The sequence below is a fragment of the Eulemur rufifrons genome, chromosome 14 (assembly GCF_041146395.1).
Source record: "Eulemur rufifrons isolate Redbay chromosome 14, OSU_ERuf_1, whole genome shotgun sequence".
In the NCBI taxonomy this organism is placed as follows: Eukaryota; Metazoa; Chordata; class Mammalia; order Primates; family Lemuridae; genus Eulemur; species Eulemur rufifrons.
In genome coordinates, this window is record NC_090996.1 from 32,775,137 (window position 1) to 32,801,441 (window position 26,305).

Sequence of the window (26,305 nt, forward strand, 5' to 3'; positions counted from 1 at the left end):
GTTATCATTAGATATAATGATAAAGGGATCAATTCAGCAAGAGGATATAACAATTCTAACCATAGATGCACCCAACACTGGAGCACCCAAATATATAAAGTAAATATTATTAGATCTAAAGAATCTAACACAACAATAGCTGGGGACTTCAACACTCCACTCTCGGCACTGGACAGATCATCTAGATAGAAAATTAAGAAAGAAACATTGATTGGATTTAAACTGAACTTTAGACCAAATGTACCTAATATACATTTACAGAATATTTTATTCAACAGCTGTAGAGCATATAATGCATTCTTCTCATCAGCACATGCAACATTCTCTAAGATAGACCTGGGGAAAGGACACCCTCTTCAATAAATTGTGCTGGGAAAACTGGATATTTCTATGCAAAAGAATAAAATTAGACTCTTACCTCTCACCATATACAAAAATCAACTCAAAACGGACTGAAGGCTTAAACATAAGACCCAAAACTGTAAAACTACTAGAAGAGAACACAGGGAAAATGCTTGAGGACACTCATCGTGGCAAATATTTTATGGCTAAGACATCAAAATCACTGGCAACAAAAACAAAAGTAGACAAATGGAATTGTATTAAACTAAAAAGCTTCTGCACAGGAAAAGAAACAATCAACAGAGTGAAGAGACAACCTGTAGAATGGGAAAAAATATTTTCAAACTATTCATTTGACAAGGGACTAATATCCAGAATATACACAAAACTCAAACAATTCACAACAAAAAAAAAAAAAATCATTCCATTAAAAAGTGGGAAAAGAATTTGAAGAGACGATTCTCCAAAGAAGACATATAAACCGCTAACAAGTATGTGAAAAAATGCTCACTATCACCCATCACCAGGGAAATGCAAATCAAAACCACAATGAGATATCACCTCACCCCAGTTAGAATAGTTAGTCTTAAAAGGACAAAAAGTAACAAATGCTGGTGAGGATGCATAGAAAAGGTAACTCTTATACACTGTTGGTGAGAATGTAGATCAGTACCATCCTTACGGAAAACATTATGAAGGTTTCTCAAAAAAAAAAAAAAAAAGACTTAAAATAGATGTACCTTGCAGTCGAGCAATCCCACCACTGGGTATTTATTCAAAGGAAAGGAAACCAGTACCTCAAAGGGACACCTGCACCCCCATGTTTAGCGCATCACTATTCACAATAGCAAAGATATGGAATCAACCTAAGTGTCCATCAACAGATGAATGAAGAAAATGTGGTCTATATACACAATTGAATGCTATTCAGCCATAAAAAAGGATGAAATCCTGCCATTGGCAGCAACATGGATGGAACTGGAGGTCATCATGTTAAATGAAATAAGCCAGGAACAGAAAGACAAATATTGCATGTTCTCACTCATACATGGGGGCTAACAAAGTTGAACTCATGGAGATGGAGAGTAGAATGACAGTCACCAGAGACTGGGAAGGGTCCAGGGAGTGGGGAGACGAAGACAGTTTGGTTAATGGCACACACACAACTAGGTAGAAGGAATATGTTCTAGTGTTTGACACCACAGCAGCGTGACGAGAGTGAACGATAATTTATTGTCTATTTCAAAACAGCTAGAGGAGAAGATTTGAAATGTTCCCAGCACAAAGAAATGATAAATGTTTGGAGATGGATATTCCAAATACCCTGATTTGATCATTACACATTGTTTGCCTGTTTCAAAATATCACATGTACCCCACCAATATGTACAATTATTATGTATCAATAAAAAAGATTTCTAAAGAAATGTACAGGGACAAACCGTGCCCCTTCCTTGCTGTCTTTAGATGTTGTCACAAGAGAACTTGACGTTCAGACTGCGGCAGTCTCTGTAACCAAGAGGGGAAGGCAAGAGTACCACAGAAACCTCAAATAAGAACCGGAACATCTCAAGCTACTAATTTAGCCAGGCTTGCGACTGGCTATGTCCGGACTTAGCATGTGACATGAAGAAGCCCCACTGTTCAAGTTGGGTGGTCTGTCCATGGCTGCTGAACAGAAGTTAATGAGGCTTCCTCCTTCTGGAGCCCCTGCAAGACCCTGACATGGCCATTAAGTCACAGGCAGAAAGGGGAAGCAGAGGGTGAGGAGGGCTGGCTGGCTCTGCCAAAAACAGGTCTATGCCTGTCCTGCTTGCCACAAAAAGCCTGGAGCCTGTGCAAGGGACTGAAGAGATGCCCCTGCAGCCACTGTCCAGGTAGTCACGCAACCACTAACACATGATCACAGCCCAATAGATCAGCATTTCCTCAGTGCCACCAGTAAGATCAACTCGTCTCTCATGGAAATGGGAGAGAGGATATTAAAGGGGAAGAGAGACGTGGAAGCTCCCATCCTAACTCATCCCCGAGGGGACAGACGTGAGGCTGGAACTCCCTGCCTCTGTGAGCCAACGAGGAGAAATCAGGGAGAGCTTCAGGCACAAGAGACGCAGCAGCGGATGCGGTCCTTGTGCAGCTTGAGTCTGTGCACCCAGTGGAAACTGCATTTCTAGACTCCAGGTTTAAGAACGAGAACTTGGAGTCGAGTCTGCAAGCATTCTCCTTCCCTCCAATCCAGAGGGAATGAATTCCTCTCCACCACACCCGGATGTAAGAAATGTCACACTCCTATTTCTGTAACTCCAGTTAAATTTGCTCTGAGTCCCTGAATCCGCCTGGCAGGTGGAGAATTCGATCTTGTCATTACCGGAGCTTCTTTTGCTTCTCCCCGGGCTTACGTAAGAATTCTGGGCTCACGTGTTGTAGAAAAGCCAGGTAGGAACTAGGTCCCCAAAGGTCGCCATGATTGCAGCTGCTCCTGATCTGCCGACTGTTGGGGACCATCTGCCACAAGATGACCCTCACAGGGTCATCCCACTGACCACAGGCTCAGCCAAAGGGACCCTCGCTGTAGCAGGTCTCCACTACACATGGGACCTCACAAAAGCCTTCCCTTAGGCTCAGCTTTCTCTAAATCCAGCCATTCCCACCTTCTCACCTTTAAACACAGATGCCAGGTCCTCCCCATCGTTTCAAACCTTCAGGTGACCCAGGTGAATTCTGCTCAATGGGCCTCAGACACCAAAGCTTCACCTTCCCTCTCCAGGGAGATGATTCAAAGGTACCTGAGCTCTTTGGAAGCCCAAAGCTGGGATGGGCTGAGAGTGAGAACAAGACTGTCTCATTCAAGTGCTATGTTTACCTTGTTCCCCATTATATCCCGATGCCTGGCACTTAGTAGGAACTATTGAGGCTGACACATAGTAGGTGCTATTAGTATCTGTAGAATTAAGCTCTTGAGGTTGAAACTATTAGCAGAAACTTGCCAGCAACAGGATGGAAAACTAATCACAAAAAAAAAAGAAAGAAAGAAAGAAATTAATTCAAGTATTCATGGCTTTGAGCTCTGAATACATAGGGCATCAACCCAAGTTTGGGCAATTTTAATAAGACAGCTGTTTTGCCTCCAAACAACTGGCACTGGCTTTGGAAATCTCCCTCCAATCCTTGAAAAGAGCCAGTGTCTTTCTCTAAGTGTGCAGCATTTCTCCTGGGGTTGCAAAAGAGCAGGATCCTCCCAACTACCACCAGCTGAGGACTGCAGCCAGGTGCCAAGAGTTTGGTAGTTCAAATAGTCTCTTTTGTAGGGAAAACCACAATAACATCCCCATCAGTCCGGAACTACCACCGCTTTCCAGAGGGTGGGTCCCATTTGTAGAATCTTTTGCATGTCAGACATCTCGCAGTGGGCTCAGCTACATACTTTGGAGATTACCTGCAGAGAAGAGCAAAGGTGCTCTGCAAAATAAAGGGACAAGAACTCGGAATTCCCAGGGCAAATCCATGATGGAAGAGGAAGTAGAAAACAGAAGGGTATCAAAAAGACATCTGCACTCGGATAGTCACAGCAGCACAATTCACAACTGCAAAGATGTAGAACCAACCCAAGTGCCCATATCAACACGTAAATGAGTTAATAAAATGTGATATATGTATACCATGGAGTACTACTCAGCCACAAAAAAAAATGATGAACTAATACACTTTGTACTATCCTGGATCCTGGATAGAGCTGGAGCCCATTCTTCTAAGTGAAGTATCACAAGAATGGAAAAACAAGCCCCGCATGTACTCGCCATCAAATTGGTACTAACTGACAAACACGTAAGTGCACATACAGTAGCAATATTCATCAGGTGTCGGGCAGGTGGGAAGGGGGAGGAGGGGGTGGGTACATTCACAGCTAATGGGTGCAGTGCACACCGTCTGGGGGATGGGCACCCTTGTAGCTTTGACTCGGGTGGTGCACAGGCATATATTCTGAAATAAAAAATAAAATTTTTGAAAAATTTTTGAAAAACATTCTAAAGATGATTTGCCGAGAAACGAGTCTCTCTCAAAAAAAAAAAAAAAAATGCTGAGAGTATGGACACAGACCACAGAGTGGCTAGAATTAACACAAATTGCATTTCTGTGTATGAAGCACAGTATATTTCCACGGGTAAAATGTTCTCCATTCTGGCACGAGGCTGCAGGGTGAGGCCAATCAAGGCGCTTCCCCGCCAGACCTCGGGCTCTCGCCTCATTAGTGTTCCGGCAGAGCCACCCCTGACGGAGCCCAGGTCTCAGCCATCCTTCTATCTCCCCCGCCCGGCACGTTCTAGGCACACAGTGGCTCTGCGTAAGTTTGTTGAAGAAACAGGAGACAGACGGCAACTGGGAACTCCAGAAGTGAAGTCAAACTTCCAGAAATTGTGAGTATCTCCCAGAAACTGTGGCCAAACTCCTCGTTCTCACCACGGTTGCTCCGTATCAACTCGAACCCACGTGCGGCCTTTGTTACGGAATATTTATGCAGACACAGGTGTGTGTGCAGAGCATAAATTGTGTACAAGGTTTTACCAGACTCTGTCTAGAAACCCTGACGCTTTGGTCTTCCACTTGTGTTGCTGCCCCCGTCCTCAGGAGGAGACCTCATCCTTCGTGTGACCGGCGAACCTTCTCACGTGTGCACACGGATGTGCACAACACACCACTGCCCTTGGCTCCGACACCCTGAAAGGCTCATCTTGGTGGCATCTCGTGTTCGCCTGAGAGTAGTTCAGATTAAGGCGATCGGCTTTCGTGCCAACCATTCTGCAAATCATTTGTGTTCTGAGCATGTTTCTAAATGCTTTACTGAATTGCAACTTACACGCAGAATGTGCACACGTAAGAGGCCAACGCAGTGTTTCCACAAACCGCACAGGCTCGTATAACCAACGTCCAGCTCAAGCAGCAGCACTGGAGCACCTCTTCCAGTCTCTGCTCACCGGACTGCAAACAGCCTCAACTTACTTCACACGATACTGTCCTTTCTGGAAGCAGAAATTCTCAAACGGGGCCACTTTTGTCTGCTGGGGACATCTGGCAATATCTGGGGATGTTTCTGCTTGTCACAACTTGGGGGAGGTGTGTTACTGGCATCAAGTGGGCAGAGTCCAGGGATGCTGCTCGACACCCCGCAATGCACAGGACAGGCCCCCTCCCCCAACACAGAAATAACCCACCCAAAGTGTCAACAGCATCGTAGCTGGGAAACCCGGATGTCCGGAGACTCACACGCTAACTGCTGCGATCGCTTCGACTCTGAACATTTCACAGGAAACAGAAACGCCATTTGGAGGCAAGGAGAATCCAAAACAAAGAAATCCAGAGTTGCTCATAAGCCTGCTGCCTCTACAGCTAGGCTTTGGTTTCAATTCTGTCTCACTTTCAAGTGATTTTTCATCAAATGGCATCTGCTGGGCTCAAGGCCCCGAGAGCCACGAGAGCTGAGGTTCACGGGAGTTTGCACACACCCACACAGGCACACGTGTCACTGACACGCAGACACCCACCCCCAGAGACACGCACGCGACCCGGGAGAGCGAGCGAACCTCGCCACACAACCACAGTCCCCTGAAACGCAGAAACGCACCGTTCGTCCCAGGGAGGCATCTCTGCGTTTAATTCAGCCTCCGACGATCACCCTGTTGCTGAGCCCACTCTCCACGTCCTCCCCTCTAGGAGAGAGAGATGGATTTTCTCTTTACTCGAGAACATAGATTTTAAAAACAAACACTGCTGCGTCTCCAAGCAGGCTCTACCTCCTGAGCTATACATATTGATCAGCCTTTTTATTGTCAATTTTCTTTTAGTTGAACTGGAGAAAAATATCGCCTAATTACATCCTTACTGACAGTTGGGAATCAGTCACACTAAATCCAATTCTGTGTTTGCATGATTAAGGTGTTTAATTTGGGGAGCAACAAAGTAAAAGCATTGGCCACATTTTAATACAATTAGTGCAGACTGCATCTAAGGGGCTGAGATGTCACAGTAGCAGGAAGCTCATTCCGAAGCGAGAAGGGATTCTACCTGAGGACGGACTCAGGGCGGCTCCTGGCTGCACCGTTTAAGCCGTGACATTTTATCAGCGTCTCTTCAAGAGTCCATGGAATGTGGAATAGAAAAGTTTGAAATGTTCCAAGTCTTGGCTAAGGTTTCATAAGGGGTGTGGGGAGCTGATAAAATAACCTGGTCTTTTTGGACACAACATGCTGGTGTTCTCTAAACTGCTAATTCTCAGATTCTTCTAATTTATAAACCAATAAAAATATTTTTTTAATTTGGGAACCAACATAAGGTTGCCATTCTTTTTCTGTTTGGGTAAGAAGGAACTTTTTTAAACTAACAATTTCACAAAGAGAGAGAGCAAGAAAGAATGAGAGAGAGAGAGAGAGAGAGAGCGAGCGCATGCACCACGATCAATCAGAATAGATCAGGTTTTGCTGCAATAACAAATGACTCCTAAATCTCAGTGACTTCAAACAACAGAGGTTGCTCTTCTCACTCATGCTACATGTGCACTGCACGTCAAGGAGCAGGGAGGTGGAGGACACTCTGTTTCCACTCTGGGACCCTAGCTAATGGAGGATGCGTCACCCGGAACATCACGCATCAGGGCAGGGAAGGGGGAGAATGCTGGAGGGCCCTGCACTAGGAATTAAATGCTCAAGCCCGGAAGTCACACTGCACTTCTGCCTCCAGCCGGTTGGCCAGGACTGGCCATAACCCCTCCCTCCACCACCGCCACTGAAATGTAGGAAGGAGGTATAATTCTCCCATGTGCCAAAAAAAAAAAAAAAGACAGAAAAATTGAACATGAGTATGAGAAATCTCTACCCCACGTCATTTCATAAAGGAGAAAAAAGTATGCAAATACAAAAAAAATTTTTTAATAGACATGATTTCAGAATAAAGAACCATCTCCCCAAAAAAGGACAGTCTTTCATCAACGTGCACACGACATTTTCTCAGTTTTTTCATTTCATCCTTGACACATGAACGTTTTATACAGAATCACCATGGTCTAAAAAACACCATTCAGGGACCACTGCTCTAAGCCAGGTGATAAAAAGGGTCCCAAGGACAGAGCACAGAGTCTCCCCTAGTCTCCTCTCTCTTTTCTCCTGCCACCAAACTTTGTACCTAGGCCATCTCGTCACCTTCAACTATATCCTCCATGCAGTTGACTCAAGATCTATGTGATTCTTTGTAAAGTCATTTCCCACCTTTCTTGGCCAGACTAGCAGAATCCCAGTTAGACTTCACTGCCAGTTTCTCCCCTCCCAGCCAACCCGTCCCCGCCACTGTTGGCAAAGCCATCGCTTCAGTGGCACTCAAAGCCCTTTAAGGCCTCTGCTCTCCCAGCAGGCTGCGTCCACACACAGCCTGGAACTGAAGCTCCTCCAGACACGGCCTCAGCTGCCTTCCAAGCTGTGTCCCCACCGGGTCCTCTTGATGCCCCCTTCAGCAGAGTTCATGGAGTGATGACTGTTCTTTTCACATATTCCGGGTGTTTTCCCAGGAATGCGACTTTCACCTCTTGAATATCTTTCAAGATTTCCCGTGTTCCACAGGGTAAAATGCATCGGGTCCCCAATCCCCCAAACCCTCCTTGTACTCTTCTGCCTTTCCTTGGGCTGTGCCCTTCGCTAAGACAGTCTTGTGAATTAGCCTGGGTTCTCCAGAAAAGAGAACAGAGAGAGAGATATGTACAGAGAGAGAGATCGGTTGAGTGACTGTAAGAGATTTGTTCACCTGCCGGCGAAGGCTGAGGAGTCCCAGCATCCGAAGCCCGTAGGCTGGAGCCCTGGGAGAGCCAGCGGTGTGATTCCCTAATAGTGAGAGTCCGAGTCTGAAGGCAGAGGACTGAGGCTGCTGCCCACACATGGTCAGGTGAAGAGCAAACTCTCTCTTCCTCCACCTGTTTGATTCGGGCCTCCAGTGGACGGGATGGGGCTTGTCCACACCGGGGAGGGCGATCTGCTTTATCCCGTCCACTGACGCAAACATGATACTCACCCAGAAACACCCTCACGGACACACCCAGAATAATGTTTAACCAAGTATCTGGGCACCCCATGGCCCAGTCAAGTGGACACACGAAATTGACCATCACGCCGGCTTCCATTCTCGCCCCATCACTGAATGTGCGAATCCTCCCCTTCTTTCACGGCTTGGTTCACCTGTTATCTTCTTAATTAAGCCTTCCCCAGAACCCCAGATAGAAGTGGCTCCTCCCCCTCGGAAGGCTCCAGATGTGCTGTGTGTTTCCCCTTCACAGCGTTTATTGGAAACTGCCTTCCAGCCCCAGACAACGATCCCCAACCAACCATCACCAGCGTGCAAAAGCAGCTTCCTCCAAGGCTGCTGTTGGCAAGAATCAGCAGTACAGACTCTGCAATGACTTTGTCAGCAGTTATTAGGCAGGTTTTTCATGAGAGGATTAATACACTTTAAAATATATGTAACTTCTTAATTTTTTAATAATCTTTGTTTTCAGATCTTCTAGGGACCTATTTTTGGTGAGTCAAAAACAACATTTATCTTAGTTCCACAGGTCCTTCAGTTTCGATTCCATTTCTTTTTCATCAGTTAAATTTATATAGCATTAAATTTGCTACTTTTTGTCTTTAAAATCCCATTTTGAATGATCATAATTATGCATCTCTAGCTATTCTTCTACCTGCATGTAGTCTTAGCCTAGAATGACGTTCACTTCCTATTAAGGAAGTTTATTTCTTGGGGTGGTGAGAGTTGAGGTGATTTTTCTCTCTTTTTTGTACTTTTCTGTATTCCTTGAATTTTTTTTTTTTCATGCCATTAAAAATGACAAAGTCATCATTTTTCAAATCTACTTTGTATTATAGTTATCCATATACTTGTCTAATCTCCCTACTTGATTACAGATGTTTTGAGTTATCCATTCATTTTGCAGTCCCAGCGCCAGAGACTCTGACTCACAAGGGTGGTCCCTGGAATCCGCGTGTACACTAAGCATCCCAGCGGGTTCCCTCACAGGTGTTCCGAGGACAGTATTTTGAGAAGCCCTGGTGCAAAAGAAAGAACTCTCAAGGAAGGTGGCTCTACATTTTCCTGCCAAGTTCAGGAAGCAACTGAAGGGTTATCCCATCAGCACTCATCATGGTGCTGTGTGTGTATGAGGAATTCAGGAATGGTTTGATCAAGCCTGACGACCTAACAGGAGGCTCCCGTCTGGGACGCCAGGTCCTCACCGCACACGTGGCTGAGTTAGTGGTCACGGATGACGATGCGCCTTCCTCCAGCGTGAGCACCCCATGGTTTCGTTCAGTAGATGAGACACCCCCATCCCACACTCAATCCCGGTGTCCTCACACGCCCGTTTACGGCAGATCTGACAGTGCCCGTGGCGCACTAACGGCCAGCACACGGGTTAGACGGAGGTGAAAGCTTGAGTTCAACCAGCTGAGGGACGCTGAAGCGTTTCCCGGGAAAGCTTCGGGCAGCTCTGCCCACCCACAACCTTGCTCCACATCGGGGAAAGGGCTCCCCCGAAGCTGCACTGGCCTCGATCGAGTAACTCACACTGACTCTCGGCAGACGCAGGAAAAGGAATCTTTTAAAAAATATCCTCATCTCTCACTTACACACACACACACTCCCTCTCTCTCTCTCTCTCTCTCTCTCACACACACATACACACACACACACACGCACACACGCATGCACGCACGCGCGCCTCCCTAGAGCCTGACTTCAGCAACTGCTCCGCCGCAGTCCCCCGGCACCCGTTCTACCGAGCACCCACCGAAAGCCGGGTTCACTGCTACAAATGCGAGCAGGAGACCCCCGACATCAAGGAGCTTACGATCCGCGGGAGGAAACAGATTTGAACATAAGTGATGACAACACAAGTGGAAGAGTCAAACGTGAAAGTTCAGCAAAGTATCACCGAGGATTAGTTCCCAAACGGGAGCCAGGCTGGCCACAAGAGAATCGCCGGGGGCTTTTGTAAACATCGACCCCAGCTGAGCCCCTGAGCGTCAGCCGCTCCGGGAGTCATCCAGGAACTGGTGTAGTTAATAAACACCACCCCCTCCCACATCCACCACTCTGATGCCCCTGAGGGCTGGGGAAATATGCAACTATGAGAAACACCAAAGGAGGCACTGAAAACCTGTAAACACTGACCACCGTGCCAGACACCGTGAGGACACACAGGGGGCTCAATCCCCAAGACTGAGAATGACCCTGCAAGGGGAGCTTTAACGGGAATGACCATGGGCTTTACTGGGGCCACAGCCAGCACCTGGGAACGCTCCAACCCCGCCCTAGAGTCACCCCACTCTCCCCACGGGAGGGAGCTGACATGAGGAGAGGAGCCAGATGAGAAACAGAGAACCCTTCTATTACGGGCCCACAGTGGGGATGTTCCAGTAAAGCCACAACGGACCTCAGGGCTTAGACACTCAGGCTAAAATGGAATCTCCATCATTAAATCTTGAGATCTGGCCGGGCGCGGTGGCTCACGCCTGTAATCCTAGGAGGTCGGGAGGCCAAGGTAGGAGGATTGCACAAGGCCAGGAGTTCGAGTCCAGCTTGAGCAAGAGCTAGACCCTGTCCCCACAAAAACATGGAAAAAATTAGCTGCGCATGGTGGTGCATGCCTGTAGTCCCAACTGTTTGGGAGGCTGGGGTGGGAGGATCACTCGAGCCCAGGAGTTGGAGGCTGCAGTAAGCTATGATGATGCCACTGCACTCCAGCCTGGGCAACAGAGCATGACCCTGTCTCAAAAAAAAAAAAAAAAAAAAAAAAAAAAAAAACCTTGAGATCTTCCCATCTCCTGGCTGGATGCAGGGTATGGGAACTCGAGCAAGGTGCAGCACAGCAGGAATGGGGAGGGAGGGATCCAGGGAGCGAGAGGCTGACACTAGGGACTCTCCAGCTCAAATGACCCATCCGCCTTGCTTTGTGAGAAAGGAACAGCAGATGAATCGCACCTTCAACACACAGTGACATCACCCACTAGTAAATGGGCTCCTAAAAATGCCCAAGAACTCAGCCTACTTGGATCCACATGCGTTCAACTCTTGGGGAGGAGAGAGACAGGACAAAGAAAAGGATGGAAAGAAACCAGTCTCCGCGGGTTTTAGCACAATGCATCCTATTTTATTTTACAAGGTCCCTGAGGCCCAGAAAGGTTAGACAATCAGCCCAAGTTCTCATAGCTTGTAACTGGCAAAACCTTGGGGTTCTGACTCCAGAGAAGTTTCCACCTGCTTCGACCCTGGAGCTTAGTTGCAGAGATGACTGAATCCACCCCTCATTTGCTTTGTTTGTAGATATTGCCTAAGGTCCCCTGTGAATACTTAGATCCGGGCCATTTCTTACAGAGGAACCCTGCAGAAAGAACCCAAAGTGGTGCCCCCATGTAAGAACCCTGCAAACAGGGAGGCGGGAGTCCCGGGTCCCGGTCCTGTCTCTGCCCTGTCCTTAGTTTCCCGTGTGTAAAATAGCACCAACCATCTCTGACAAATTGCCTCCCGAGGGGACAGGTGGAGGATGAGTTAACTCCATTGCCTTTAACAGACAGTTCCAGAGTCCAAGATGATTTCACAGGTTAGAAAATATCACAGGGGCCAGGCGCAGTGGCTCACACCTGTAATCCTAGCACTCTGGGAGGCCGAGGCGGGTGGATCGCTCGAGGTCAGGAGTTCGAGACTGGCCTGAGCAAGAGCGAGACCCCGTCTCTACTAAAAAATAGTAAGAAATTATCTGGCCAACTAAAATATATATAGAAAAAAAATTAGCTGGGCATGGTGGTGCATGCCTGTAGTCCCAGCTACTCGGGAGGCTGAGGCAGTAGGATCGCTTAAGCCCAGGAGTTTGAGGTTGCTGTGAGCTAAGCTGACGCCACGGCACTCACTCTAGCCCGGGCAACAAAGCAAGACTCTGTCTCAAAAAAAAAAAAAAAAAAAAAAAAAGGAAAGGAAAGAAAATATCACAGGAACAGAAAACACTTTGCATTCAGATAGAGTGTTTTCATTTTCAAAGATTCTCACTTGCCGTCTAACCCTGTTGAGTTAGTAGCACCTGATGTTTTGAGCAGCCTTGGTGCACAAGAGAATAGCATGCATGGCTTCTAATCCCACTTCCCAGATGAGGAGACTGAGGCAGAGGCTAACCAGATGCCACACAGGGAGTGTGACGGCAGATGGGGACTGTGGCCAGCCCCCTGCCCCAACCTGCCATTCCCAGATCTGCTGAACTTTCAGGCATAGCAGACAGGAGGGCTGGATCGCTCAACCCTGCCAGTGGGGACCAGGACCCAACTGTGCAAGGCCCTGGCTAACTTGGCCACATCCTGTCTGGGCCCTCCAGGTGAGATTCCAACAGCTACCCACCCTACAGGCCTCAACAGAAACAGAAATTCCTCAGGAAACATTCTCTTGAGCCTCCAAGAGTGGGCCAGTCCCCTTCCACGGCCCTCTGGCCTTCCCTACTGCAGAACTTACCACCTTGTGGTCACTGTCTGTTCAGATACGTGTCCTTCCCACACTTACTGTGTTATCTGCAGCACCTACCAAGAATGATATAAACAACAGGTGGTAAAACTTAATGTCTATTGAGTGTTGACTAAACATTTTTAATGTGGCATCTTATGTAATACTCACTGTATCTGCAAGAGTAGGAGCTATTAAAAGTCAATTTTCAGACCAGAAACCCGAGGCACAGAGCAGCTTTATAACTTGCCCGAGCAGCCAGCTAGGAGGTGAGGAAGCTCAGTTTGAGCCCAGCGAGTCAGATGCCAGAGACCATGTTCTCAACCACTAGAGCTGGTCCCTCCCCAGAATCTAGCAGGTGGTTAATGAGTCTTTGCTGAACATGTGAACAGAAGTATAAGCAGATAGATGGATGGATACATGGATGGATGGATGGATGAACGTGAACAGGACTGTCTGCCATTTATTCAGGGTCCTCCAAGGAACTGAATGAGTTCTTTAGGGTGTCTCTCTACCGGCAGGTAGGTGGGCAATGGGGCTTGCCCATGTAATACCCTTCATTTTGGGTGGTGCCCAGCCTCAACCACCACTCCCAGAACACTTCCTTTATTGACTAGGAAAGTCGAAACTTGCACTGATAATTAACACAAATTTCAGCTACAAGTGCAGGTGTTAAGCTAATGACAGCCGGGCAATCAATAATCAATAACTTGGCTGTGTCACATTACTGCCATGCTGAGCAAGTTCTACCAAAGGGCTCTGTAATCTCTCCATCCCATTAAGAACGCTCATCACACCTTCCCCAACCTTGGGGGCAAAGAGGGGTTATCCAGTACTCAGAGTTCACCCCAACAGGCTCACCTTTGTTCCACCTGGGCTGACCTTCAGCTTGGAGACTTCCACAGTCCCCTAGGTCGGCTCACCCAGCCTTCGAATTGACCCCGGTGACTGCCCACCCACCAGGTATCTTCACCTTTCACCTCACATCCTCTTTCCCAAGGCTTTCCTCCAATCCAGCCTCTACCAAAGGATAGAACAAGTGTTGACAAAATCCAAGACAAGCTGGGTGAGGAATGAGGTGGGAAGAAGGCTCCAGTTATGGAGAAAAGTTCTAAGCAATCGCAAAGATATAAGGTAAGTGAACAGCTATCAACACTTCTGCACAGCAAAGGAAATAATCAACACAGCAAATAGACAACCAACAGAATGGGAAAAATATTCACAACCTATACATCCAATAAAAGGCTAATACTCAGAATCTACAAAGAACTCAAACAAATCAGCAAGAGAAAAAAAACAACCCCATTAAAAGGTGGGCAAAAGACATGAACAGAAGTTTTTCAAAAGAAGATAAATGGCCAACATATGAAAAAATGCTCAACATCACTACTCATTAGGGAAATGCAAATTAAAACCACAATGAGATATCTCCTTACTCCTGTCAGAATAGCAATTATTAAAAAGTAAAAAAAAAAAAAAAAACAATAGATGCTGGCATGGATGCAGAGAGAAAGGAACACTTATATACTGTTGGTAGGACTGCAAACTAGTACAACCTCTGTAGAAAACAGTATGGAGATTCCTCAAAGACTAAAAGTAGATCTACTATTCAATCTAGCAATCCCACTACTGGGTATCTACCCAAAGGAAAAGAAGTCGTTTTATCAAAAAGACAACTGCACTCGAATTTTTATTGCAGCACAATTCACAATCACAAAGATGTGGAATCAACCTAAGTGTCCATCAATTCATGAGTGGGTTAACAAAATTTGGTATACCATGGAGCACTACTCACCCATAAAAAGAAATGAATCAATGTCTTTTGCAGCAATTTGGATAGAACCAGAGACCATTATCTTAAGTGAAGTTTCTCAGGAATAGAAAAATAAACAGCACATATACTCTCTAATAAGTTGGAACTAACCAATGGGCACACATCAGCACAGAGGGAAGTAAAAGTCATTGTAAATCATAAAGGGGGAAGGGGAGGAGGGGAGGAGCAAAAACCTACCAAACAGGTACAATGAACACTATTTGGGTGATGGGCACACAAGTAGCTCTGATTCAAGCATTATCAAAGTTATCCATGTCACAAAAACATTTGTATTCTCTTAATATTTTGAATGAAAGGGGGAGGGAAGGGAGAAAGGGAGGGAGGGAGGCAGGGAGAAAGGGAGGGATGGAGGACTGATACTGCATAACTGAAGCTGAAGAAGATCAGGGGGCCACAGGAGATCACAAGCTAAATATGATATAGACTCCTTTATTTTATTGCAAATATCCATGGATTCATACTGACAACTGTGCTTCAAATATTGCTAAGGCCACTGCTAAGGGCAAGGCAGAAAGACAAAGCTTTTAATGCAATACGGTAAGAAGGCCCATAGGCGAGTTCCTATTCCATCTTCTGGGATAACCGTAGGATTCTGGTTACACATGTTCTAAAAGCTATCTCTTGCTTCTGCTGTTGGAGAGCTACCACGGTGAAGTGGTTAAGAGTGTGTTCGCAGAGACCAACCAGGTGGCTTCTACCACAGCCCCACCTCGGAGTCACTATATAATATGTAATACTGATCAAGTTATGTCATTTTTCTGAGCCTCGATTTTCCCATCTGTAAAATGGGTATTCCTTCATTCACCAAACAGATTCTAGCTGAGCACACGCTAAACACCAGAGACACGATGAGAGCCAAGAACACACACAGCCCCTGCCCTCATGGCAATCACAGTCTAGAAGGGGGCAGATGTTCAGCAAAGAGTCTCGCCCAAAGAAACAGGTGGCTGTAGCCAGGCAAACATCAACAACAGAGAAACACCTGGTGTCACGCGACCAGAAAACAGGGGCTCATTGAGACAGCGTTAGTGTGTCCAGGTGTCCCTGAAGATGTGGTGACTCAGTTGTCAGACGAGATCTTCATCAGGTGAGGGGGCAGCGCGAGGGAAAAGCTTTCCAGGCAGAAAGAGCAAGATGTGCAAAGGCCCTGTGGCAGGAAAGAGCACAAAAAGTACAGGAGCTTGAAAGGAGCTACAGGGAGCAAGTGAATACACAGATAATCATAGTACCCACCTCACGGAGGAGGCACGAAAACACTGAGACCCTGTGTGTAACAAATTCAGCAAATCGTTAAACAGGAATTATCTTCAAACAGCACAGGGTGACGCCCCTCAGTGGTGTGTCCCACGAAAGGGTACCACAGACTTGGAGGCCACGTTCGACAAGCCAGTTTGGCACAAATGCACCCCACGCTCTGTACACCCAGGGCAGGACCCTGGATGATTTAAGTCATGATCAAGTGTCAAAAACAACACAGAACCTGCGAAAGGGGAAGAAAACCTCCCAGAGCGGCTGTCGGTCTCTCCTGAAAGACTCTCGGGTAGAAACGACGCCGCTCTGCCCGAGCTCCCGGGAGGAAAGGCCCTGGTCGGCAGGAGTCGGGCACACTGGTGCGTCCCGGCAACTGGCCGTGTGCGCGTGGACACGCTTACAGTGCAAACCAAGCGCTGTGTTTGTCTGGGGTGGCTTAATCACCAGGAGCGAGGAGTGTCCCAAGCAGCAACTCAGCAGTCACTGTCGCCTGGGTTTTCTGCAAGTGGGAGGCAGCGAGGATGAGGGCTTCCGTTCCGTCTGCAGGCCCCTCACAGAGGGAGCTGGGGAGGCTTTGCAGCCATCTGCACAGTTTGCCGTCTCGTCTGGCTGGGCGGCTGAGCTCCAAACGGGTGGCAGGGGCGGACGGGGCAGCTCGTGCCCCCGTAGGTGGAGACGGGGGAGCACGGCCAGCCCCGCAGAGGCGGCAGAAGCAGGCAGGCTCTGCACAGCGCTGCCCCAGCCCCAGGGGCTGCAGCGTCCAATCCCACAGCGACCAGGGGCGCTGGCACCTGCAGACACCTGGAGAGAGTCCTCCGCGTGGCAGTCCACAGACGCACACTCATGACCCCCACGCAGAACTGCCAGACACAGCAAGTGACAAGACAGGACACCAGTTAAACTTGAATTTCAGATAAACAACAAATCATTTTGGGGGGTAAGTATGTCCCAAATATAGCATGAGACACACTAAAAAATGTTAATCAGAAGTCCAGGTTTAACCGGACATCCTGGACTTCAAGAGGCAAACCTAGCCCCGCACAACAGGACCTCAGGCTCGGAAACGCACAGAGAACTCCAGGCCCTTCTCTCTCTCTCTCTCTCTCTCTCTCTTTTCTCTCTTACACGCACACATCCATACACTTTGCAGAGTCCAGGGCCAAGGAGGAAGCAAGGGCCATGATGAGGGTCCCACCCTCTGCACCCCGCTGTCCTCCATCTCCGGGTTCAGATAAAGCAGGGTCCCTGCTACCAGGGTGCCGGCTGGAGTTGGAGGTGCCCTGATGTCCTGAACGTCCCCAGGCCCAGCCAGGGCTGCAGCCAAGCCTGGCTTCTGGTGTGGCCTGGAAGCCACAGCAGAGCCCTCTGGGCCTTGGTGAGATGGGCAGGGGGCTCCCAGGCTGGGGGCTCCCCTTCGAGCCCACCCATGGAGCACCCGCCAGGAGCCCGTTTCTTTCCTCTGCGCCCGCTGACTGTGCCCCAGTCTCTGTCCCTGCCACGTCCCAAGGGGCCGCAGTGGCTGGGACTGAAGATGCCGCCCGCCCGGTACACCCAGTCCAGCAACAGCAGCAGCCACGTGTCCCGGGGCCCGGCTGGCCGTCCGGAGCCGGCACTGTGACGTGTCCCCGTGGAGTTACTTCACTGAACCTGTGTGGCAGCCCCGGCGGGGCAGATGTTATTTACTATATTATCCCCATTTACGTTTGAAGAAACTGAGGCCCGAAGGCGGCAGATGCAGGCCTTCGGTGTGCAGTGACGTTGCCAGGAACACTGGAGCAAGGAGACTCGCCCGCGAGGGTGAGGCCGCCCGCCCGAGCCGGGAAGCGGGAGTCCCTGCCGGCAGGGCCGGGGTGGGGACACCAGGGTGTGGACTGTCCGAGTAAAAGAAAGTGAGGGGGGCTGTGCCGTCCGCCCAGGGCCCTCTGGGCCGTGGAAGATGCTGACTACGGAGGGTGGGACCCCGTGGGTCCTCAGGGAGCTGGTGACCGGATGAAATTTACCCAGGATGTGGACTGAGCGCAGGGCACCCTCTGGCCAGGGAGGCCACCCCAGGAACATCTCGCAGAATCAGGCTCAGCGCGCCAAGCGGGACGTGAGAGGACGGGTCACCACAACACCACGTGCAACAGGAAGCGCAGAAACCGACCCAAGGCTCCTGGGGGCGGGGTTTGTTGGTTGCACTAAGCACTGCGCAGCCGCAAGTCAGACTGAGGAGGCGGAGCCCAGGCTCCAGCGTGCGACAATGTCAAAGACACAGCGAGTGAAGAGGATCCTCCAAACAATAAACACAGCATTATCCCACCTTTGTTTTTTTAAAAACAGATTAAATTAAAACTACCTGTGTGCAGATATGCGCGGTTGCACACACACAGAAAAAGGTATAGCAGAGAACCGTCCGGCGTACAGGTGGCGAACCTGTGGCCTCCTGGATAGTTGGGTTCAGCCTTTTGGCGGAATCCAAGTTTTGCAGAACAAATCCTTTCAATAAAAGGATTTGTTCTGTGAAGTTTGGATTTGGCCAACGGGCCGCCCGTGGGGATCTGGAGGGCCACGCGTGGCCCTGAGCCTGCAGGTTCCTTAACCCTCGGACTCTGTCATCTGCCCAATTCCAAGGATCCAAAGCAGGAAAGGCAAGGGCTTAAAACTCCATCAGGACAACACAGGACAGAGTTCAAAAAATAAAAATAAAAAATGAACAAAGAGGTCAGTAGCCTTGGCCTCTCAGGCACTCACACCCTGCAAGTTAAGCCAACAGGTTTCCAAGCCACAGTCTTCCTCACTAGGAGAGGAGCAAATACACAAGGGCCAGCCAGGGTCCCCAGGAGCGGGGTATGAAAGGCAAGGTGGGATTAGCGCACAGTTGGGGGGCTGCACCCTCAGACGCCCGACCACCCCGGGACCCTGCTCCTCAGCAGGTGAGGTCTGGGGAGCTGGATGGAGTCCCGACTCCTTGGAGAAGCAAAGGCAGGAGCCCTGTGGGGGCTGTGAGCAACCTGAGACCTCCCCTCTGGGGCTGAGGGAAGGGAAGAAGCCGCCCCAGGAATGCGGGGCTCCCAGAGGCCCCCGGGGACCTGCACCAGCGGTCAGAAGTCCTGTCACTTCATGTGCGGCTGCCGCACGGAGGGCTGTGCAGGAAGCTGCATGTTGCTCAGAGAACAAAAAAAGGAAATTAAATGCACCATCTGGTTATTAGCAAGAGCTTTTGAGGCAGACGCTTAAATATGCATGCCTAGACATTATAAAACTTGGGGAAAATGTTAATTTCAATAACTCGAGTTCTTGTGCTTGCAGAAACCATCCTTCTTTTCTCTCCCTTCCTGATCATTTGGAGGCTCCGCACAGAGCCTGGGAGCGGCAGCACCAGGAAGGCTGACCCCACCGGATTTTGGCAGCTATGCGAGGTGGGATCCCACACGCTTGCTGGAGACCCATTTAGGGAGATGCTGACAAGGGGGGCAGAGCTGCCACCCACTCCCTCCTTCCTCCTGCTCATACAAAAGTCAGACGGCACGCTAGCCGGGTGCCCAGCCACGGTGGTGAGGAAAAGCCACGCCCGGCGTCCTGCCCCTGATATGAAAGACCAGCAAAGCTGAGACTAACTCCCTACGATCCCACCTCAGAGCCGTGCACATTTCAGGGGCAGCTACACTCAAGCCCCCATGGGACACCAGGGCAGTGCAAAGTCCCCTTCACCTGTGGCTCTCTGGGTGCGGGGGTCAGCAATGTTCTTTTCTGTGAAGGGCCAGATGGTAAACAGATCTGCTTTGCAGGCCACCCAGTCTCTGTCTCAACCATTTAACTCTCCCCTTGTCGCAGGAAAGCAGCCAAATAGACAGCATGTACATGAATGGGTGTGGCCGTGTTCCAATAAAACTTTATTTATATAAACAAGTGGGGGGCCAGCCCCGGCCCATAGTCTGTCTCCTCCACTAGAGTGTGACCTCTAGGAACGGGTCTACGTTGTAGACGAGCACCTGGCACCCAGGAGCTGCTCGGACACTTGGAGGAGGAATGAGGAAGGAAAATGACGCCCAGTGTGAAGTATGGGTCTCCCAATGCTGCCACCGTGTGCCACTGTGTGCCAAGGGACACAGCCAGGGCAGGACTCTCCACCAAGGAAACGTGGTAAAGTGACAGCAAGCGTTATGGCAGGATAAGGGCTTTGGAGTCACACCCTAACTATGGTCTGGAAAGACCGTGGGCAGCCGGGTTTCATGGCACGCACCCTGGTTATGTATGCAGTGCCCAGACTTGGGGTGACTCTCCGGCCCCTATCCAACTGGCCTCCCATTCCAGCAACAATGTGCTCTATATACCCAATGGAATACCATTCAGCCTTGAAAAAGAAAATCCTACCATTTTCAACAACATGGGTGAAACTGGAGGACATTATATTAAGTAAAATGTGTGGAATCTAAACAAGTTGAATCCATAGAAGTGTAAAATGGTGGTTGCCAGGCCTGGGGGAGACATTGGCCAAAGGACACAGAATTTCAGTTAAACAGGAGGAATAAGTTCAAGTGAGTTATCGTACAATATGGCAACAATATATGGCATACTTGAAAATCACTAAGAGAATAGATTTTAAGTGTTCTTACCACAAAAAAACAGTAAGTATGTGAGGCACGGTGTATGCTAACTAGCTCGCTCCAGCCATTCACAATACATACATGTTTCAAAACATGTTGTGTACATTCCTCCTGTACATTTACATACACAATTTTTGTCAATTAAGTAGATAAATAAAATGGAAAATATCTAGCAATATAATATGTTCTCTTTACAAAAGTAATTATTAACAATAAAACTCATAATATGAAAAATTGTCTAATTCAACTAAAACATTACCACAGATATTATTTCTATAAATGGTAATTGTTCCAATGTGTTTGACTAAAATAGTCTCACCTATCCACAATTAAATGTTTAAGTAATGTTTGATTGAATTTTGATGGTTATCAAATAATTAGGGATGTTTTCAGATGCATCTATACAATGTGTTTGAAAATATATGAAATTTATTGCTATTTAGAAATGAAAAAACTTCCAGCAGCAGCCAACGAGCACAGGACGTTAAATGCAGTGGGCTCTCTCCATCACGGCTAAGCCCCGTCCTCCTCACTCTCCTGCCTGGGAAGCCACGCGTCCTCGGGCTGCGGGTCCTCGGAGCCCTCCCGGGCTCTCTGCTCCCTCACTGTTGAGATTTCCCAGGGCTGAGGGAAAACCCCTTTGCTAACGTCTCCACTCCCTTCCCAGGCAACCCCGTCCTTCCCACGGCCTCAACTATGGTCTGGAGTCGGAATGTCCCTCCCGCCCACACCTGCCCAGGCGCAGACGTCTAGCCTGGCAGACATCACCCCTGGGTCTCAAAGCAACCTGAGCCAAGGACTCTGGCATCAAATTCCTGTTCTTCCCTGACATTCTGGAGGTCAACCTTGACCCTGCCTCTTTCTCATCCCCAATACCTGACAGATCCGTAAGTCCTTTGGAACATATCTCAGAAACATTCCTCCATTCAGACACCCAACTCCACCCCCCACCACCGACATCCAAGCCACCAGCATCCCTCCAAACTCATCTCCTTTCTGCCCCTTGAGTTCCATGTCACACTCCAGAGGACCCAAAAGGAAAATGACCATCACCCGAGTGAAATTAAAAGAATTAGGCAGACATTTGCCTGAGGTCTAAGTCTTTTCAGCTGAGAAGCACCAATCAGGTTCCAGTTTGCCAGCACTGCGGTAGGTATTTCTGGAATAATTACAGCCAAGGGCAGCACAGCTCACATTCCAAAACTACACCCAGCGCAAGGAGGCTTGCTCCTCTGAAGCGGTTTGAAATGCCCAGTAAGTACCCTGCACCTCTCCATCCCAGGCAAAAAGAACGTCCCCTGTGCCTTCTTCCTTCTAGAAGGGCCCTCCCCCAACTTGCACTTCCAGCCCCTGAAAGATGAGTGAAGTTCCCACCATTTGCCACGTAAGCACTGCCTTCCTCAGAAGCTCGCCGCACAAATTATAGGAGCGCCTCCCAGACACGCCGAGTTCCAGTGGGTGGCCGTGTCTTCATGTCAGCTTGAGAGATCGTTGCCAGGGAAATATCTCTATCTCAGCAGAGAGCGCGTCAGCCTGCGGGGTCCAGCTACACTCAAACGGGAATCCAGAAACCCAGATGTTGGTCCAAACTCCCTGTCTCGGCGAGCCAGCTTTGGAAGTCTCCAGTGTGACAGTGAACTCTGCGGGCCACCACTCTGCCTGCCCACATGCCCGCCTCCTGCAGTCCCAGACCCGGAGAACTAAGGGGGAAACGGGAGGAACCCTTCAAGTCTCCTGCAGAAAGCCAAGGTGCCACCCAAATCCACTGAGGTTTAGGCGGATGACATTCCCCTTTGCACCTCACCAGTGGATCAGGAGATAGAGTCCCGAATAATTTCTAAAAGGTATTGACCGTTTTGTGCTTTTTCTGTGTTTAAAGGCTATGCCAAGCATTTTCCACTTATTAATTTCTCTCTCAGTGAATGCCCGCATAACCTTCGTATAAGATTTTATCTCATTGTCTCCTTTGTACAGATGAGGAAACTGAGGCTCATGGAGTAGTATTAATTTCCCAAGGTCACATAGCTCATAAGTGGTACAGCGGGGACCCAAACTCGACGCTCACACTCGAACATTTTCGCAAGTGTAGACCAACGACTCTCAAGCGGGGTGATCTTGCTCATGCCCCACCACCAGGAGACATTTGAAAAAGTCTGGAGACATCCCTGGTTGTCATAGCTGGGGTGGGGGCGGGAACTGGCATCTAATGGGCAGAGGCCAGGGATGCTGCTAAACACCCTACGATGCACAAATGGCCCCAAATGTAAAAGGCACCAAGGTCGAGAAGCCCAGGTGCAGACCATCACCAGCGAGCAGCGAACAGACCCGCACTTTGGACTAACCTCTGCGGGGCGTCCCTTGCTGATGACCTTCCTGCTCTGGTTCCAACCCCAGGTGCTCCTGCCTGCAGATTCTACCAGGGGATTCTGGAGGTTCTGATGGGTTATTGCCCTTGAATTCCTAGTTCTGCCCAACAACCTGGAAACCTCTGTCACGCTGCCTGGTCTTGGGGGAAGCTGAGCAAATGGTTGAAGTTGATGGCCAATGACCTAGGAGAGACCTTTCTTTCCCTCCGGAAAGAACTCTGGGTCAGCCTCACCCTGGGATCCACTCGAAAGAGGTCAGTAAGGGCTGGAAGGACCAGTTTTTCTACACCTTCTCAACAGGACTTGTGTTCAGGCTGCAAAGAAGCCTGGAAACTTCTGATCCCTGGTGGGGAATCAGCCCCCCTAAATACACGCCCTCCAGTGGGCCTGGGTGCTCAGGGGCTCCTGGGGTTCCAGTCTATCTCCTAAAAGCATCCTCTAGCAACCACCAAACAAAGCATCCCCCTGCTCTCCGAGACAAGAGCAGAGCCTGGGAGCCATCCCCAAAGATGACCGGTCACATTTAAACCTTAGCCACCCAGAGCACAGGCCTGATGATGGGAAAGAATATTCTGTCCTTAAAAACATCTGGACACAGCACAGACGGGGCGTTGATGCCCATGCAGCTCCTGCAGAGGAAAGTCTGAAATAATCTGCTGTTACAGAACGAGGACGACTCTGACATTTTCACCAAGCTAATGGTCCACACAGACAAAATCTCATAAAAGGGCACTCTGTTCTTCTTCATCCACTCAGACATGGCCTGCGAGTGCAGAAACAGGCTCTTCTCAAAGAAACAGCCGCTAATCCCACACCAGCCTGAAACTGCTTCCTGGTTCTTCAGAGAGAATATTCCCATAGAAACTAAAAAGGAAAAAGACTGTGTCTGGCGGGCACTGTGGGCTGCACTAGGCCTCAGGCCAACCTTTAAACCTGAAAACCGAGATTCTGTCTCTTCTAGGGGCCACTGGGCTGAGAAGGTCCAGGCACCCAGAAGAGTCAGGAGACAAGGCACACAGAATTCCCATTTTCCTTTGTGGATCAAAAAATTTAGTGGGGTTTCTGCCATTGAAAAATCTCATCCTCTACATATAATTCTCTTAACTTCCAGAATGCATTTAACATGGAGACTGTGGCCTAAAACCCTTGTCTCTGTGACGCACCCCAGAACCAAACATCACGCCAAGCAAGCGCCAAGGAATCAGTTTCAGTACAGGTCACGTTTACTGACCACACACTCTGTGCCAGGCACAGCACTAAGTGCTTTCGATACACAGGCCTTACTTAATCTCGGGGAAAATAGCCCCATGGAATGGGGCCTATCAACACACCCATTTTGCCAGTAAGGACTCTAAGGCTCAGAGGGGTCAAGTAACTTGCCCCAGGTCACCCAGCTCAGAAGGGGCAGAGCCAGGAAGCAAACCTGAGTTGCCTGGTTCCAGACCCCACGCTCCACAGCACTCGGTCCCCTCACTGCATTCTGGCATCCTCGTCTTTGGGGGAGTCCGTGTAAAGGAGGGAGACGGAGGGAGGGAATTTCAACAATACAAGTTTCATGGCATTACGCTGCCACCATACCTGTGCTTGGGACTGGGCCCTCTCTGCTCTCACTGCTCTATGACCCCACTCCCTTCTCACCCTTTCCAGGAGTGTCCCAGCAGACCTTCCGTGACTACTGTCCTCCTCCTGGTGGGAGCTCAGAATTCACCGGTTCTGGCGTCCAGGTGACCCAAGCTCTGCATGCAGTCACATCCACAGGGAGACGAGGCCGCCACGACGAGAAGGGTTCCCCAACAGCGTCTGGGAACAGCCCCACGCCTGGCCCGGCGGGCTCTGGCGCAGCCCGGGGAGGGAGGCTGCCTGGCTGCTGCTGCCTAAATGATCCAGAAGGAAGGGGAACTCTCCCGCCTGGGGCTCATTAGCGACTAATCAAATTTTTAAGACAAGCTCAGCTGAGCAAATGGTCAAGAATAAAAACATGTGGAAGGAACAAAGAGGTCAAGCCCATTATCCACGAAAAACCATCAAGGTGGCAGCCTTCGCTAAGGGGAGCAGCTCTCCAGCCAGCCCCCATCTGTCCTCCAAATACACGTGCTCCCCAAACAGAAGGTCAGCAAAGCCACAACTGGAAGAGTCAGGAGAGGAAGCACAGAGTGAACCCCAGGAGGCAGAGGTGGCCAGCGAGCCCCATCCCTCACACATGCCCAGTGACTCACTCTCACAGTCGCCCTCCGCCGACGGGGACAGCGCGGGGGGATGCCAAGAGGTTGGCCTCACGGGATGGGGAGAGGAGAGGGGATTCCTGACGAAGCCACCTGCCTCCGCTCAACGGCACTGCCCACCCAGACAGCGAGGCGGCAACGGGAAGGTGCAGGGCAGGTGAGGGCTGGGCCGGCGCTGCCAGCCCCGCGCTGAACGGAGCAGGCTTGGCCAAGCCTGGTGCCCAGATACTGCCCACCTTAGCCCCTCAGCGGGTGAGAGCCACACACCCCGGCAAAGTCCCGGAGAGGCGCCCCAACAGCCCTGCCCAGGATGGGGGTGCGCGGTGAGGCTGCTCAGAGCAACCCCGCCTCCTTCCCCTCCTGGGGCCCCGGGACAGAGGGCTGCCCCCTCCCCTTCTGGGCCAACCTCAGAGTCCAGCGGGTCTCCGGCCGCAGGGAGTCAATGCCACCAGCACCCGGGCACCTAGTTTCTCAGGAGGTCCCCGCGAGCTGTCACCTCGCGCCCGCAGGAGTTGCTGCCCAATTATCAACTTCAACCTGACGGCGGCCACCGCGCATCCCGCCCCCGGCCCGCAGGACCCCGCGCCCCGCTCACTTACGCCTCCGCCTTCGCCACCTGCCGGGGTGCCGGGGCCGTCGCTGCCCAGACGCGGCGCGCCTTCCCCGTCCTCGGTCCCCGCGCCTCCGCCCTCCAGCCCCAGCCTCAGCCTCTTCTCCTCCGGGGGGGCATCGTCCTCGTCCCCCCTCGGCCGGCCGTCCCTGCCCCTGGCCTTGCCCGCGTCCTCGGGGCTGCCGGGAGGGCTGGCCATGGCTCCGGGGGCTCTGCCTGCACTTCGGGAGGAGGAAGGACGCGGCCGCCTCCGGTGCGCGCGGCCTCTCCGCGGGCCACGGGCTTCTGAGCGCGGCTCGCGCGGGCTCCTGGCGCTGCCCGGCCGCTCCCGGCGCGCCGCCGCCCTCTGCTGGCCGCCGGCGCGCACCGCGGGCACGCGGGGACCGGGCCTGCGCGGGGCTCACCTGCGGGCGGCGGCCGCGCGTCCCCCGCCCCGCCCTGCCCGGCCCGCCCCGGTGGTCTCCCCGCGCATGGAGGATCCGAGAAAAGCTCGCCGGGAGGGGGAAGCCACCAGCCACATTCACCTGGTCTTCTCCCTGTTCTGCGTCTCGAAAGATTTGGAGGTGTCCGGAAAACTGA

General features: G+C 50.3%; 1 protein-coding gene across 2 annotated transcripts in view; it reads right to left on the reverse strand.

Annotated features, from left to right (window-relative positions):
• RBFOX1 (RNA binding fox-1 homolog 1) overlaps nt 1–26,040 on the reverse strand; it is a 1,926,172-nt gene extending 1,900,132 nt beyond the window's left edge. For both annotated transcript variants that reach the window (XM_069486148.1, XM_069486147.1), the window contains exon 1: nt 25,716–26,040. In XM_069486148.1, the coding sequence (XP_069342249.1) occupies nt 25,716–25,925 (210 nt within the window). In that variant the 5' untranslated portion in view covers nt 25,926–26,040. The remainder of the gene's footprint in view (nt 1–25,715) is intronic.
• Between the last annotated feature and the right edge of the window lie 265 nt (nt 26,041–26,305).